Source organism: Hemiscyllium ocellatum, chromosome 5, assembly GCF_020745735.1.
Source record: "Hemiscyllium ocellatum isolate sHemOce1 chromosome 5, sHemOce1.pat.X.cur, whole genome shotgun sequence".
Classification (NCBI taxonomy): domain Eukaryota; kingdom Metazoa; phylum Chordata; class Chondrichthyes; order Orectolobiformes; family Hemiscylliidae; genus Hemiscyllium; species Hemiscyllium ocellatum.
In genome coordinates this window covers 16908362-16921115 of record NC_083405.1, presented here as the reverse complement: position 1 = coordinate 16921115, position 12754 = coordinate 16908362, and the positions used below count along the sequence as shown (strand labels likewise).

At 39.6% G+C, this 12754-nt stretch overlaps 1 protein-coding gene across 5 annotated transcripts in view; it reads left to right on the top strand.

Annotated features, from left to right (window-relative positions):
* Nucleotides 1-12754, top strand: part of LOC132815624 (triple functional domain protein) — a 547994-nt gene that overhangs the window by 214270 nt on the left and 320970 nt on the right. For all 5 annotated transcript variants that reach the window (XM_060824568.1, XM_060824569.1, XM_060824567.1 and 2 more), the window contains one exon: nucleotides 10639-10830. In XM_060824568.1, the coding sequence (XP_060680551.1) occupies nucleotides 10639-10830 (192 nt within the window). The remainder of the gene's footprint in view (nucleotides 1-10638; nucleotides 10831-12754) is intronic.

Sequence of the window (12754 nt, the reverse complement as noted above, 5' to 3'; positions counted from 1 at the left end):
TGTCCTCGATAGGTATGTACCAGTCAGGCATGGTGTAAAGGGCCTTGTGAGGCAGCCGTGGTTTAGTAAGGAATTGGAGTCCCTTGTGAAAGGGAAGAAGGCGGCATATGTAAAGATGAGGCGTGAAGGTTCAGTAGGGGCGATTGAGAGTTATAAGGTAGCCAGGAAGGAGCTAAAGAGGGAGCTAAGAGAAGCGAGAAGGGGACATGAAAAGTCTTTAGCTGGTAGGATTAGGGAAAACCCAAAGGCTTTCTATAGGTGTGTCAAGAATAAAAGGATGACTAGGGTAGGTATCGGTCCAGTCAAGGATTGTAGTGGGAAGTTGTGTGTGGAGGCGGAGGAGATTGGAGAGACATTAAATCAGTACTTTTCATCAGTATTCACTCAGGAACAGGACACTGTTGCTGATGTGAATATGGAATCACAAATAATTAGAATGGATGCCCTGGAAATATGCAGGGAGGAGGTTTTGGGAATATTGGAGAGGATGAAAATAGATAAGTCTCCTGGGCCTGATGGCATTTACCCCAGGATCCTATGGGAAGCTAGGGAGGAGATAGCAGAGCCATTGGCCTGGATTTTTATGTCGTCATTGTCTACGGGAATAGTACCAGAGGACTGGAGGATAGCGAATGTGGTCCCATTGTTCAAGAAAGGGAGTAGGGATAGCCCTAGTAACTATAGGCCAGTGAGTCTGACTTCAGTGGTGGGCAAAGTCTTAGAGAGAATGGTAAGGGATAAGATTTATGAACATCTGGGTAGGAATAACGTGATCAGGGATAGCCAGCATGGTTTTGTGAAGGGCAGGTCGTGCCTCACAAACCTTATTGAGTTCTTTGAGAAGGTGACTAAGGAAGTGGATGAGGGTAAAGCAGTAGATGTTGTGTATATGGATTTTAGTAAGGCGTTCGATAAGGTTCCCCATGGTAGGCTAATGCTAAAACTTCGGAGGTATGGCATTAAGGATACATTAGAGGTTTGGATTAGGAATTGGCTGGCTGGAAGGAGACAGAGGGTAGTAGTTGATGGATTATGTTCATCTTGGAGCGCAGTTACTAGCGGTGTACCACAAGGATCTGTTTTGGGACCATTGCTTTTTGTTATATTTATAAATGATCTAGAGGAAGGACTTGAAAGCTGGGTAAGCAAGTTTGCGGATGACACAAAAGTCGGTGGAGTTGTGGATAGTGAGGAAGGAAGTGGTAGGTTACAGCGGGATATAGATAAGTTGCAGAGCTGGGCGGAAATGTGGCAAATGGAATTCAATGTAGCTAAGTGCGAAGTCGTTCACTTTGGTAGGAATAACAAGATGATGGATTACTGGGCTAATGGTAGGCTACTTGGTAGTGTGGATGAGCAGAGGGATCTTGGTGTCTATGTACACAGATCTCTGAAAGTTGCCACCCAGGTAAATAGTGCTGTGAGGAAGGCATATGGTGTACTGGGCTTTATTGGCAGAGGAATTGAGTTCCGGAGTCCTGAGGTCATGTTGCAGTTGTATAAGACTCTGGTGAGGCCTCATCTGGAGTATTGTGTGCAGTTTTGGTCGCCATACTATAGGAAGGATGTGGAAGCTTTAGAACGAGTGCAGAGGAGGTTTACCAGGATGTTGCCTGGAATGGTAGGAAAATCTTATGAGGAAAGGCTGAGGCACTTGGGGCTGTTCTCATTGGAGAAGAGAAGGTTTAGGGGAGATCTGATAGAAGTGTATAAGATGATTAGGGGTTTAGATAGGGTAGATACTAAGAACCTTTTACCGCTAATGGAGTCAGGTGTTACTAGGGGACATAGCTTTAAATTAAGGGGTGGTAGGTATAGGACAGATGTTAGGGGTAGATTCTTCACACAGCGGGTTGTGAGTTCATGGAATGCCCTGCCCGTATCAGTGGTGAACTCTCCTTCTTTATGGTCATTTAAGCAGGCATTGGATAGGCATTTGGAAGTTATTGGGCTAGTATAGGTTAGGTAGGATTCGGTCAGCGCAACATCGAGGGCCGAAGGGCCTGTACTGCGCTGTATCCTTCTATGTTCTATGTTCTACCAATCTTTAAGCCACACATTTACCTCCCTGTGGCTCAGGTAATAATCTGAGATTATTATCTTTTTGGTTCTTCTTTATAGTTTTGCTCCTAGTTTTTCATACTCCCATAACAGAACTTCTGTCCTAGTTTTATCTATGTCATTGGTACCCACGTGGACCAGGACAACTGGATCTTTACCCTCCCACTCTAAATTCCTCTCCAGCCCAGAAGAGAGACTCTGAACATCAGATTGGCAACACAACCTTTGGGACTCTTGATCCTGGTCACAGAGAATAGTGTCGATGCCCCTAACTATACTATCCCCAACTACAACTACATTTCTTTTCTTGAATGCTTCCCTGCACCACGTTGCTGTGGTCAGTCGGCTTATCCTCCCTTCTCGAACCTGTTGGTCAAAGGCTGAGGCTCCTGTAATTTTGCCTCCTGGATCCTGCTAAGCCACACACCCCCGTCCCTGACCACTGGCCGAATTCAAGTTAGTTAGTCTAAGGGATGTGACTATCCAGGTAACTCTCCCCCTCTCTGACATGTCGCTACATTCGAAGCTCAGAATCCAGCTCATCAACCCATGGCCGGAGTTCCTCGAGCAACCAATACATACTACAGATGTAGTCACTGTGAGCCACAGTGGGGTCCACCAGCTCCCATATCATGCAGGAGCAACACATCACCTGACCCTCCATCCTTATTTTATGCATTTAGTTTGTAAAAAAAATTAACTGTTTTTAATCTCTGCTTATTATCTCAATCTGAACAGAAGTTCTAACCAATAATTTGACACAGACTCAATTTAACACAGATTAAAATTTAGCAGATTCTGTTTTAAGCAATCAAATCACGCCTTTCCTGTATCGTAATTTTTCAATCGCACCCCCCAGTTGAAACACTCAGAATCAGGTACTCTTATCTTCCCAGGCTGTCCTCCCATTCATTCCCACTCAGCTCCGCTCCTGAAGTGAAAGCTGCAAATCCCCAATGTACGTTTTTAATATCATTTACTGCCATTCAAAGCCCCTAGAGTTGAGAAACTTCAAATGGCAAGAAACCATGAAATGCTTCAAGTTAATATTCAATGTCTAGCACAAATGAAAGGTGTACTGTACAAAATGAGCTGCAATTGTTGAAGCTCAGGTTACCACCTGATATTGCAATGCACTGTGTGATTACCGAATAAGTTACAGTTTTGCAAATCATTCAAAGGTGGATGTTACTTTAAGTAATGAAAAATCTGGATTGCTTTCTGTTTGAAGGATACTGCTATGTTTTGAAGAAGTAGGACCTGCAATATTTTTCAGCCGCTAATAGGGTATTAAGAATGTATTGTTAATCATTCATTAATGTCCACTACTATAACAATTCAAACGCTTTTCAATTTTAAGTTGTTTTATACACATTTTATATGTATGAGGCGCACCAACTATTTGGGCGTCACCACTGATATACACAGTTCTGCAGCCAAATGTTACCATAGAAGCAGTTTAAAAGTTGCAGATTTTCATGCTTATATTTAAAGCAGTATTATTCAGACTACTTAGTACTGTCAACATTGAGAACCTTCTGGATAATAAGTTTGATATAAATATTCATCAACTTTATCACTGTTTTCATTGTTCACTGTTTTATACAATGTGTATATTTTTAAATTGTGCCTTGAATATCCCAGTGCGGATCATTAATTTGTAATAAGAAAAGCAGTGATTGTCATACTGACTTTTTGGGATGTCCAGTGTATACTTGCACTAAATTTAAAAAAAAACAACCTTCACTACAGTTCTGTAATTGCTGGACCCATCCTGACAGCCTTTCTGAAACAAGGTTGCATAATGTTTGCAGTTTTCCAGTTCTTTGGCACCTGCCCTGAATCTAAGGCAGACTGAAAGTTTATGGCCAGTGCCCTCCAACTACTACTCTCACTTCTTTAAAATGCATTGGATGCATTTCATTAGATTCCAGTGTCTTGTGAATTTTAAATACCAACAGTCTATCAGCAGTCATTCCTTATCAATCTTGAACCCTTCTAGTTAGAGTTTCTTCCTCCTGTCACAAAACTGCCATCTCAGGAATCAGGATGAAGAGCAACTGGATTGGCTAGGAATATATTCACGGGAGTATAGACGAATGAAGGGCGGTGGGGTGGGGGGGGGGGATCGGGGGATCTTATAGAAACTTCTAAAATCTTAAGAACACCAGGCAGGGTAAAGGCAAGAACAATGTTTTTTCAATGACCAGGCTGTTTAAGACTAAGATGAAGAGAAATTTCTTCAAGCAGCGAGGTGCCAGAAAACTGGAGGGTGGCTAATGTAGAGAAAGTGAGGAGTGCAGATGCAGGGGATGAGAGTCGCAAGTGTGGTGCTAGAAAAGCACAGCAGGTCAGACAGCACGCGAGGAACAGGAGAATCAGCATTTCGGGCATAAACCCTTTATCGAGAATCACGGTTAATATGGTGCCATTGTTTAAGAAAAGTGGTAAGGCAAAACCAGCAAACTATAGACTGGTGAGCCTGACATCAGTGGTGGGTAAGTTGTTGCAAGGGATTCTGAGGGATAGAATTTATATGTATTTGAAAATACAAGAACTGATTGGAGATAGTGAACATGGCTTTGTTTGTGGGAAATAATGTCTCACTAACTTGACTGAGTTTTTTTTAAGAAGTGACAGAGAGGATTGATGAAGGCAGAGCAGTGGATGTGGTCTGTATAGACTTCAGTAAGGTATTGGACATGGTTCTGCATGGGCGACTGGTTAGCAAGGTTAGATCACATGGAATCCAGGGAGAGCTAGCTATTTGAATGCAAAATTGGCTTGAAGGTAGCAAACAGAGGGTGGTGATGGAAGATTAATTTTTGGACTGGAGATCTGTGACCAGCGGTGTGCTGCAAGTATTGGTACTATGTCCACTACTTTTTGACATTTATATAAATGATTTCAATATGAATATAGGAGGAATGGTTAGTAAGTTATAGAAATGTGCAGCATAGACCCTTTGGTTCAATACATCCAGGCTGACCAGATATCCTCAACTGATCTAGTCCCATTTGGTCCAAATCTCTCTAAACCTTTCCTATTCATGTTCCCAGGCTGATGCCTTTTAAATATTGTTATTGTACCACCCTCCTCCACTTCCTCTGGCAGCTCATTCCATGCACCCACCACACTCTGTGCAAAAGTTGCCCCTTGGGTCCCGTTTAACTCGTGCATCTCTCACCTTAAACTTACACCTTCTAGTTTTGGACTACCCTACCCTGGGGAACGGACCTTTGCTATTCACACTATCCGTACCCCTCATAATTTTATAAACTTCTGTAATGTCACTCAGCCTCTGAAGCTCCAGGGAAAATAATCCCAGCCTACTCAGCCTTTCTCTACAGCTCAAACCCTCTAACCCTGGAGGATTGTAAATATTTTCTGAACACTTTCAAGATTCATAACATCTTTCCTGTGGCAGGAAGACCAGAATTGAATACAGTATTGCAAAAGTGGCCTGACCAATGTCCTGTACAGCCACAATATGACGTGCTATAATCAAGTCACCAACCAATAAAGGACAGCATTCCAAAAAACCACCTTCACTACACTGTCTACCTGCAACTCCATTTCCAAGGAACTCTGAACCTGCACTCCAAGGTCTCTTTGTTTGGCCAGTGTTTCAGTTCTGCCCTGATTTGCCTTACCAAAGTGCAGCACTTCACATTTACCTAAATTAAACTTTCTGCCATTCCTTGGCCCATTTGCCCATATGATCAAGTTCCTTTTGTAATCTGAGGTAACTTTCTTCACTGTCCACAATACTACTAATTTTGATGTTATCTGCAAGTTTGCTAACCATACCTCCTATATTCACATCCAAATTATTTACATAAATGATAAAAAGCAGTGGACCAAGCACTGATTGTTACAGCACGGATTCTGCAGAATCATCCCTCCGGATTTGCTGTTTTTCCACAACCTAGATGCATCCCAAATGATTTTAGGTCTCTTTTGAGAGCACTTTGCAGTTTGACGTAAATGTTTTTGAGAGTCCATTTCCAAAGGCACAGTTGTGGCTCTGGAGTCACATATAGGCCAGACCAGGTAAAGACAGTAGATAACCTTGCCTAGAGGGCATTGTTAAACCTGATGTGTTTTTATGACAAGCCAAATAGTTTTATATCCATCATTAGGCTTTTCATTCAAACCCAGGTCCCCAAAATTTTACCTGGCTGTCTGGATTACTCACGCAAGAACAATGCCACCTAGGCCCCTAGGTTATGTAGATAGATTAGAGGCATGGGGCTGGTCTCCTTGGAGAAGATAATGTTAAGTGGTGGTTTTACAGACGCTCTAAGAATTATGAGAGGTCTCTACACATAATAGATTTCAGAGAATTAGATGTACTGCCAGAGTATAAATTGGAGGCAAGAATATGACAGTATTGGCAGATCAAAAGAAACTCTTCAGAATATTTTTGAAGTAAAATCCAGAATTTGAGAGTGTGGATTGAGTATGAGCACTCCCAACCCCCTCTGCTCAAACCTCTAAAAAAAATTGAGACAATAATTTGATTCATAGAATCCTTACAGCGCGAAAACAGGCCACTTAGCCCGTCGAGTCCGATCCGGCCCTCCAAAGAACATCCCCTCCAGACCCAGCCCCCTGTAGCAATATTAGGAATACATTGAAATAAACTGGAGTGAATTATCACTTTGGAATAAATCAATGTTTGTCTACTTAGAATAAATGGTAACAGATGAAGGCAGATGTGATGCTGAAGTTCAGGATTGAGCTTGCCTGAAGTCATTTTGTGTGGATGCCAAAATTGGTGCTATAGTGGGCCGTGAAGAAGGATATCTCAGTTTAACGGGACCTTGATCAGATGGGTCAATGGACCGTTGGACTAAGAAATGGCAGATGGAGTTTAATTTTGATGAATGTCAGTTTATGGATTTTGGTAAGGCAAATAAAGCAAAACAGTAGGGTCCTGGGGAGTGTTGCCGAATAAAGGGTGCAGTTTCATAGTTCCTTGAAAGTGGAGTTACAGGTACACTGTAATGAAGAAGATGCTCGGTACATTTTGTCTTCATTGATCAGTGTATTGAGTATAGGAGTTGAGGTCATTTTGCTGCTGTATTTGACATTGGTTATGCCATTTTTGGAATACTGCATTCAGTTCTAGTCTCCCTGCTTTCGGAAAGATGTTGTTAAACTTGAAAGGGTGCAGAAAAGATTTCCAAGCCTATTGCTGGGTTTGGAGGGTTTGAGCAATGAGAAGAGGCTGAATAGATTGGGGCTATTTTCCCAGGAGCATCGGAGGCTGAGGGGTGACCTTATCGAGGTTTATAAAATCATGAGGGGCATAGATGGGTTAAATAGCCAAGATCTTTTTCCTAGGTTAGTGGAGTCTTATTATTTCTGTATTTCTCTTATTTATTATTTCTTATTATTTCTCATCTTCCTTTCTTTTGTTATGAAAACAGTGTTCATGATTCACATGAACAATAAAGACAATGAGGAGAAATAAAAATGTAACTACTGGGGAGCAAGATATATTTTATCAGAATGAATTTTTATGATCTACATCTTTAAAAGGAAATTTGGTTAAATGTTCAGTCAAGAGGACAGCGTCTTGCGGAGACATGAGACAATGGGAGTGGCTTTGACTTTTTGTAGAAAGCTTAAGTTCAGTGCTTTCTTCCTGTATTGTAAACCTTTTCTGCGGTACTGGACATTAATTCATGCAGAATGAAATGGTAAAAGCCAGAGAGAAGAATTTTGACGACAAAAGGTATAAAGCAGATAATCATATATCAGCCTAACTTTACTAATGATAAAGGTTCGTATCAGGGCAGGATTTATACACTTAATGGTAAGGTCGTGGAGAGTGTTGCTGAACATAGAGACCTTGGAGTGCAGGTTCATAGTTCCTTGAAAGTGGAGTCACAGGTAGATAGGATAGTGAGATAGGATACCTGTGAATCATGAACACTGATTTCATAACAAAAGAAAGGAAGATGAGAAATAATAAGAAATAATAAATAAGAGAAATACAGAAATAATAAGACTCCACTAACCTGGGAAAAAGATCTTGGCTATTTAACCCATCTATGCCCCTCATGATTTTATAAACCTCGATAAGGTCACCCCTCAGCCTCCGATGCTCCTGGGAAAATAGCCCCAACTTGGTATGCTTTTCTTTATTGGTCAGAACATTGAGTATAGGAGTTGGGAGGCAATGTTGCAGCTGTACAGGACAGAGGTTCGACCATTTTTGGAATATTGTGTGCAGTTCTGGTCTCCTTTCTATAGGAAGGATGTTGTGAAACTTGAAAGGGTTCAGAAAAAATCTACAAGCATGTTGCCAGGGTTGGAGGCTTTGAGCTATAGGGAGAGACTGAATAGGCCAGGGCTGTTTTCCCTGGAGCATCAGAGGCTAAGGGGTGACCTTATAGAGGTTTATAAATCATGAGGGGCATGGATAAGGTAAATAGACAAGGTCTTTTCCCTGGGGTGGGGGAGTCCAGAACTGGAGGGCATAGGTTTAGGGTGAGAGGGGAAAGATTTCAAAGGAACCTATGGTGCAACTTTTTCACACACAGGGTGGTGCATGTATGGAATGAGGTGCCAGAGGAAGTGGTGGAGGCTAGTAGAATTACAAAATTTAAAAGGCATGAGGAAGGGTTTAGAGGGATATGGGCAAAATGCTGATAATGCGACTAGATTAATTTAGGATATCTGGTCAGCATGGACGAGTTGGACTGAAGGGTCAGTTTCAGTGCTGTACATTTGTATGATTAAGTGGCAATCAAAATAATTGTCAAATTGTAAAGATGTAAGTTAAAGATAACTATTATGGAATTGTAAAGATGAGTTATGTACGGGTGTTAGAATTCTTAGAGGAAATAACTGATTTAAGCAAGTGGAGTGGAATATGCCAGCACGGATAGGAAATTACCTCTTGGGAGAAAATAGCCAACCAAAGTTTATCTTTTGGTCTGGGGAGATGTAAACATGGTGTCTCCAAGAGATTTTAGTACAGTCCATAGCTTCTCTTCCTTTCTTTCCTTTCGTGTGCATGTTCTCTTGTATTTCCAAATAAATAATTTACTTGTGAAGAGAATTGGAAACATCTCCAGTAATACATAGGTTAGTAGATTGGTCAGATAAAATTTAATGGAGAGAAACGGGAAGTGATAGGAGAGAATAGAAGAAGAATTGGATGTTTAATGGTAAAACTGTAAGATCTTTGTTTTTTTCCCCCAAGGTTACTATTACATTTTTTCCAATTGGCAATTCGGGATAAGGTTTATATGCTGGCCTTACCAGTGATACCCATGCCCTGTGGATGAATAAAACAAATCACATGATTGATATTAGTGTACGTAAATTATAATGTCAAATTTGATGCTTATGATTTAGCTTGGAACTTCGGTTTTTTTTTAACCAAAGTAGCCTATTTTAACTGGAGCCATAAAGTATAATTACTATCCCTAGATTGTCTTAAATTGAACTACATGTGCAAGTGTTGACATTCTAATTAGACAGTAGAAAGCATTTGTTAGAAATGGGATGGGCTGTCAGAATATTGAAATACGGTACAATACTGATGCACTCAGACATCATAAGCAGATTGTGGTTAATAAATAGTAACATTCAAAACGTATAACGGAAAATGTAACTTCATTGCTTTATACGTTTTGCTCTATTTTTTTCTATTTTAATGGTGTTTGTAAAACCATTTTTTGCTTGTTTCCGACTATTTTCTCTGTCCCATATGTTTTGTCATCTTTTGGTTTTCTATACTTTCTTTCTCCTTGTTTTCTCTTAATTTGTTTCTGTGTTCTCTAATTTCTGGAAAATGGTACTGTTGATTATAAATGGGAGGCAACAGCTGTTTATCACAAAGGGTAATATTTTGAACTCTAATAATTTTTCGCGTTGTTTCAATCTGCCATGTACGGTTATTTCTACAGCACCACCTACTGCTGTAAGGCTTTTCAAAGTGATTTAATAATTTTAATTGTAATAATTACTTTTTAAATTTATATCAGAATGTGCTTTTTACTTTTAATGCACAGCTTGGAACTTGGAATTACACTTGTTACTTACTTTGTATAATAATAGATATGCTGCAAATATTTGAATCTTTTTAGCAGGGAGCCATTTTAAGGGTACGTGGCAATAATTCCTAATATTCGCCTCTGGTCTTTCTTATGACCGACAGACTATGGGGTTGTGGTGGATGTTCAGATTGCTATAGCACGATTACAGTGGCGAGGTGTTCTTAATATTTGACTTCACTGTAAAACACGGTTGTCTTTTCAGAGAAAACCTGTTACGTTCTAACACTAACTACTTAAGTTGCTAATCTGAAGAAAGGTTGTTTGGACTGTATCATAAAACGTTTAAGTAGTCTTTTTGTCTATCTTGGTGTCAATTTCAGTTAACCAAAAAGAAATTTACATTTGACAATTTTAATTCCCTGCCTTTTCATATTCTTTCAGAATGCATAAACTTTTGAATGTTAAGATTCATTTCATGTTAATTTGCACCTATTCAAGCTGCCCACTATTTGGGTACTAGATTGTTTATTTGACAAATTTTTTTTGTGTTTTTCCAAAGAATGTATATGTAAACATCAATCGCATAATGTCAGTGGCCAATCGTTTACTGGAATCGAACCATTATGCCTCTCAGCAAATCAAACAGATTGCCAGTCAGTTGGAGCTGGAGTGGAAGGCATTTGCAGCAGCACTGGATGAACGTAGCACCTTGCTTGACATGTCTGCTGTCTTTCATCAGAAGGCAGAACAGGTCAGTAAATGCTGTTAGTATGTATAACTGCTGTTTATATGGTCAGTGCGCCAGAAGTAATTAAATTGTTAAACATTTTGTGTAAATTTTGTGCTATGAATAGGTTTCTTGTAGGGTTAGAAAAATTTATTTGGACAAACAGATTAATAATCTCCATTTGCCAGATCTTTGCACATGCATTTAACCTATATGTATTACTTTGTGGGCTCTTAATGTCCTCTTCACAATTTACTTTCCTACATATCGTTGTGTCATCACCAGACTTAACTACTATATCTTTGATTCTTTCATCTAAATCATTTATATAAATTGCAAACAGTGGAGACCCCAGTACTGATCTGTGTAGCATACCATGCACGACATCATGCCAGCCTGAAAAAGGACCATTTATTCCTACTCTCTGCTTCCTTTTATTATTCTGGCCATGTCAATATGTTACTTCCAATCCCACAAGCTTTTATTTTCCACAATAACCTTTTCAAATGCCTTATGGAAATCTAAATAAATGGTTTCCCTTTATCCACAGCCCAATCTATTTCTTTAAGGACTCCAGTAAATGAGTTAAACATTACAAAACCGTGTTGACAGTGCCTGATTACCTTATAAAAGTGCCCTGCTATGACATTTCTATAAAAAAAAGATTCTAACATTTTCCTTATGACAGATGTTAAGCTAACTGGCCTATAATTTTCTGCTTTCTATCTCTATCCCTTTTTAAGAGTTACGTTAGGTATTTCCCAACTTTGAGGAGCCTTCCCTAAATCTACTGTGTTTTGGAAGATTAAAACCAAGACAACAGCTGTTATACTAGCTACTTCTTTAAGACCACAGGATGAAATCCATTAAGCAACTTGTCAACTCGCAGTGACTTCAATTTATTCAATGCTACTTCCCTGGAAATTGCAATCTTCTGGAGCTCCTCCCCCATTTTCAGCATCTGATTTGAGGCTATCTTTGGGATGTTACTTGTATCCACTCTAGTGAAAATCATGCAAAATATCTGTTCAATTATAAAAGCGTTAAATATAGGGACACAAGTAGGTCATTCAGCCCATTGATTCTACCCTGCCTTTTCACCCATAATCAGTGATTTCCTTTCTGATTAAAACTCTGTTGATCTCAGCCTTGAATATTCTTAACAACGCACACTCAACTGCACCATGTAATAAAGAATTCCACGGAGTCACTACCCTTCAAGAGAATAAATTCCTTTTCATCTCAGACTTAAATGTGCAACCCTAATTCTTAGACTTTTGCCCTCTGGTCCTAGACTTTCCCATAAGGGGAAACAACCTCTCCAGTCAAATTCCCTTGTAACTTTGTATGTTGCAATAGGATAGCATGTTGTATTTCCATATTCCTTATAATTCACTTGCAATCTCCTTATCCTCCCTTACCAATTACAGACTCACCTTATATCAGGCCAACACTTATAGAGTCATAGAGTCATACTTCTGTTAACTCTCTTTTTAAAATGCCTGAAGAAACTTCTTCTATTTGTTTTGATGTTTTTGCCTAACGTTTTCTTGAACTCTAACTTCTGCCTCCAATTAATCTTTGAGTAATTCTTCTCTTTGTTTTTAATGTCCAATCCAATCTTTTGACATGTAATCTATCTTTTCACAATTATATGCCTTTTCTTTGAGTTTAATATTGTCTTTGACTCTTTTAGTAAAACACAGATGGTAGTTTTGCCTCTTATAACTTCTTATTTGTTGAAATTATACATTTTCTGGAGTTTCCCCTAAATATCTGCCTCTTTATTAACCTATTCCTTAACCTAAATTGCTGATGCACCATCGCTAGTTCTGCTTTTATGCCTTCATTATAACCCTTGTTTAAACTCAAAATGATAGCCTTGGACCACACTTCTTCCCTTTAATGCGATTGAATTTTACATATAATTTATGGTCACTCTACCCAG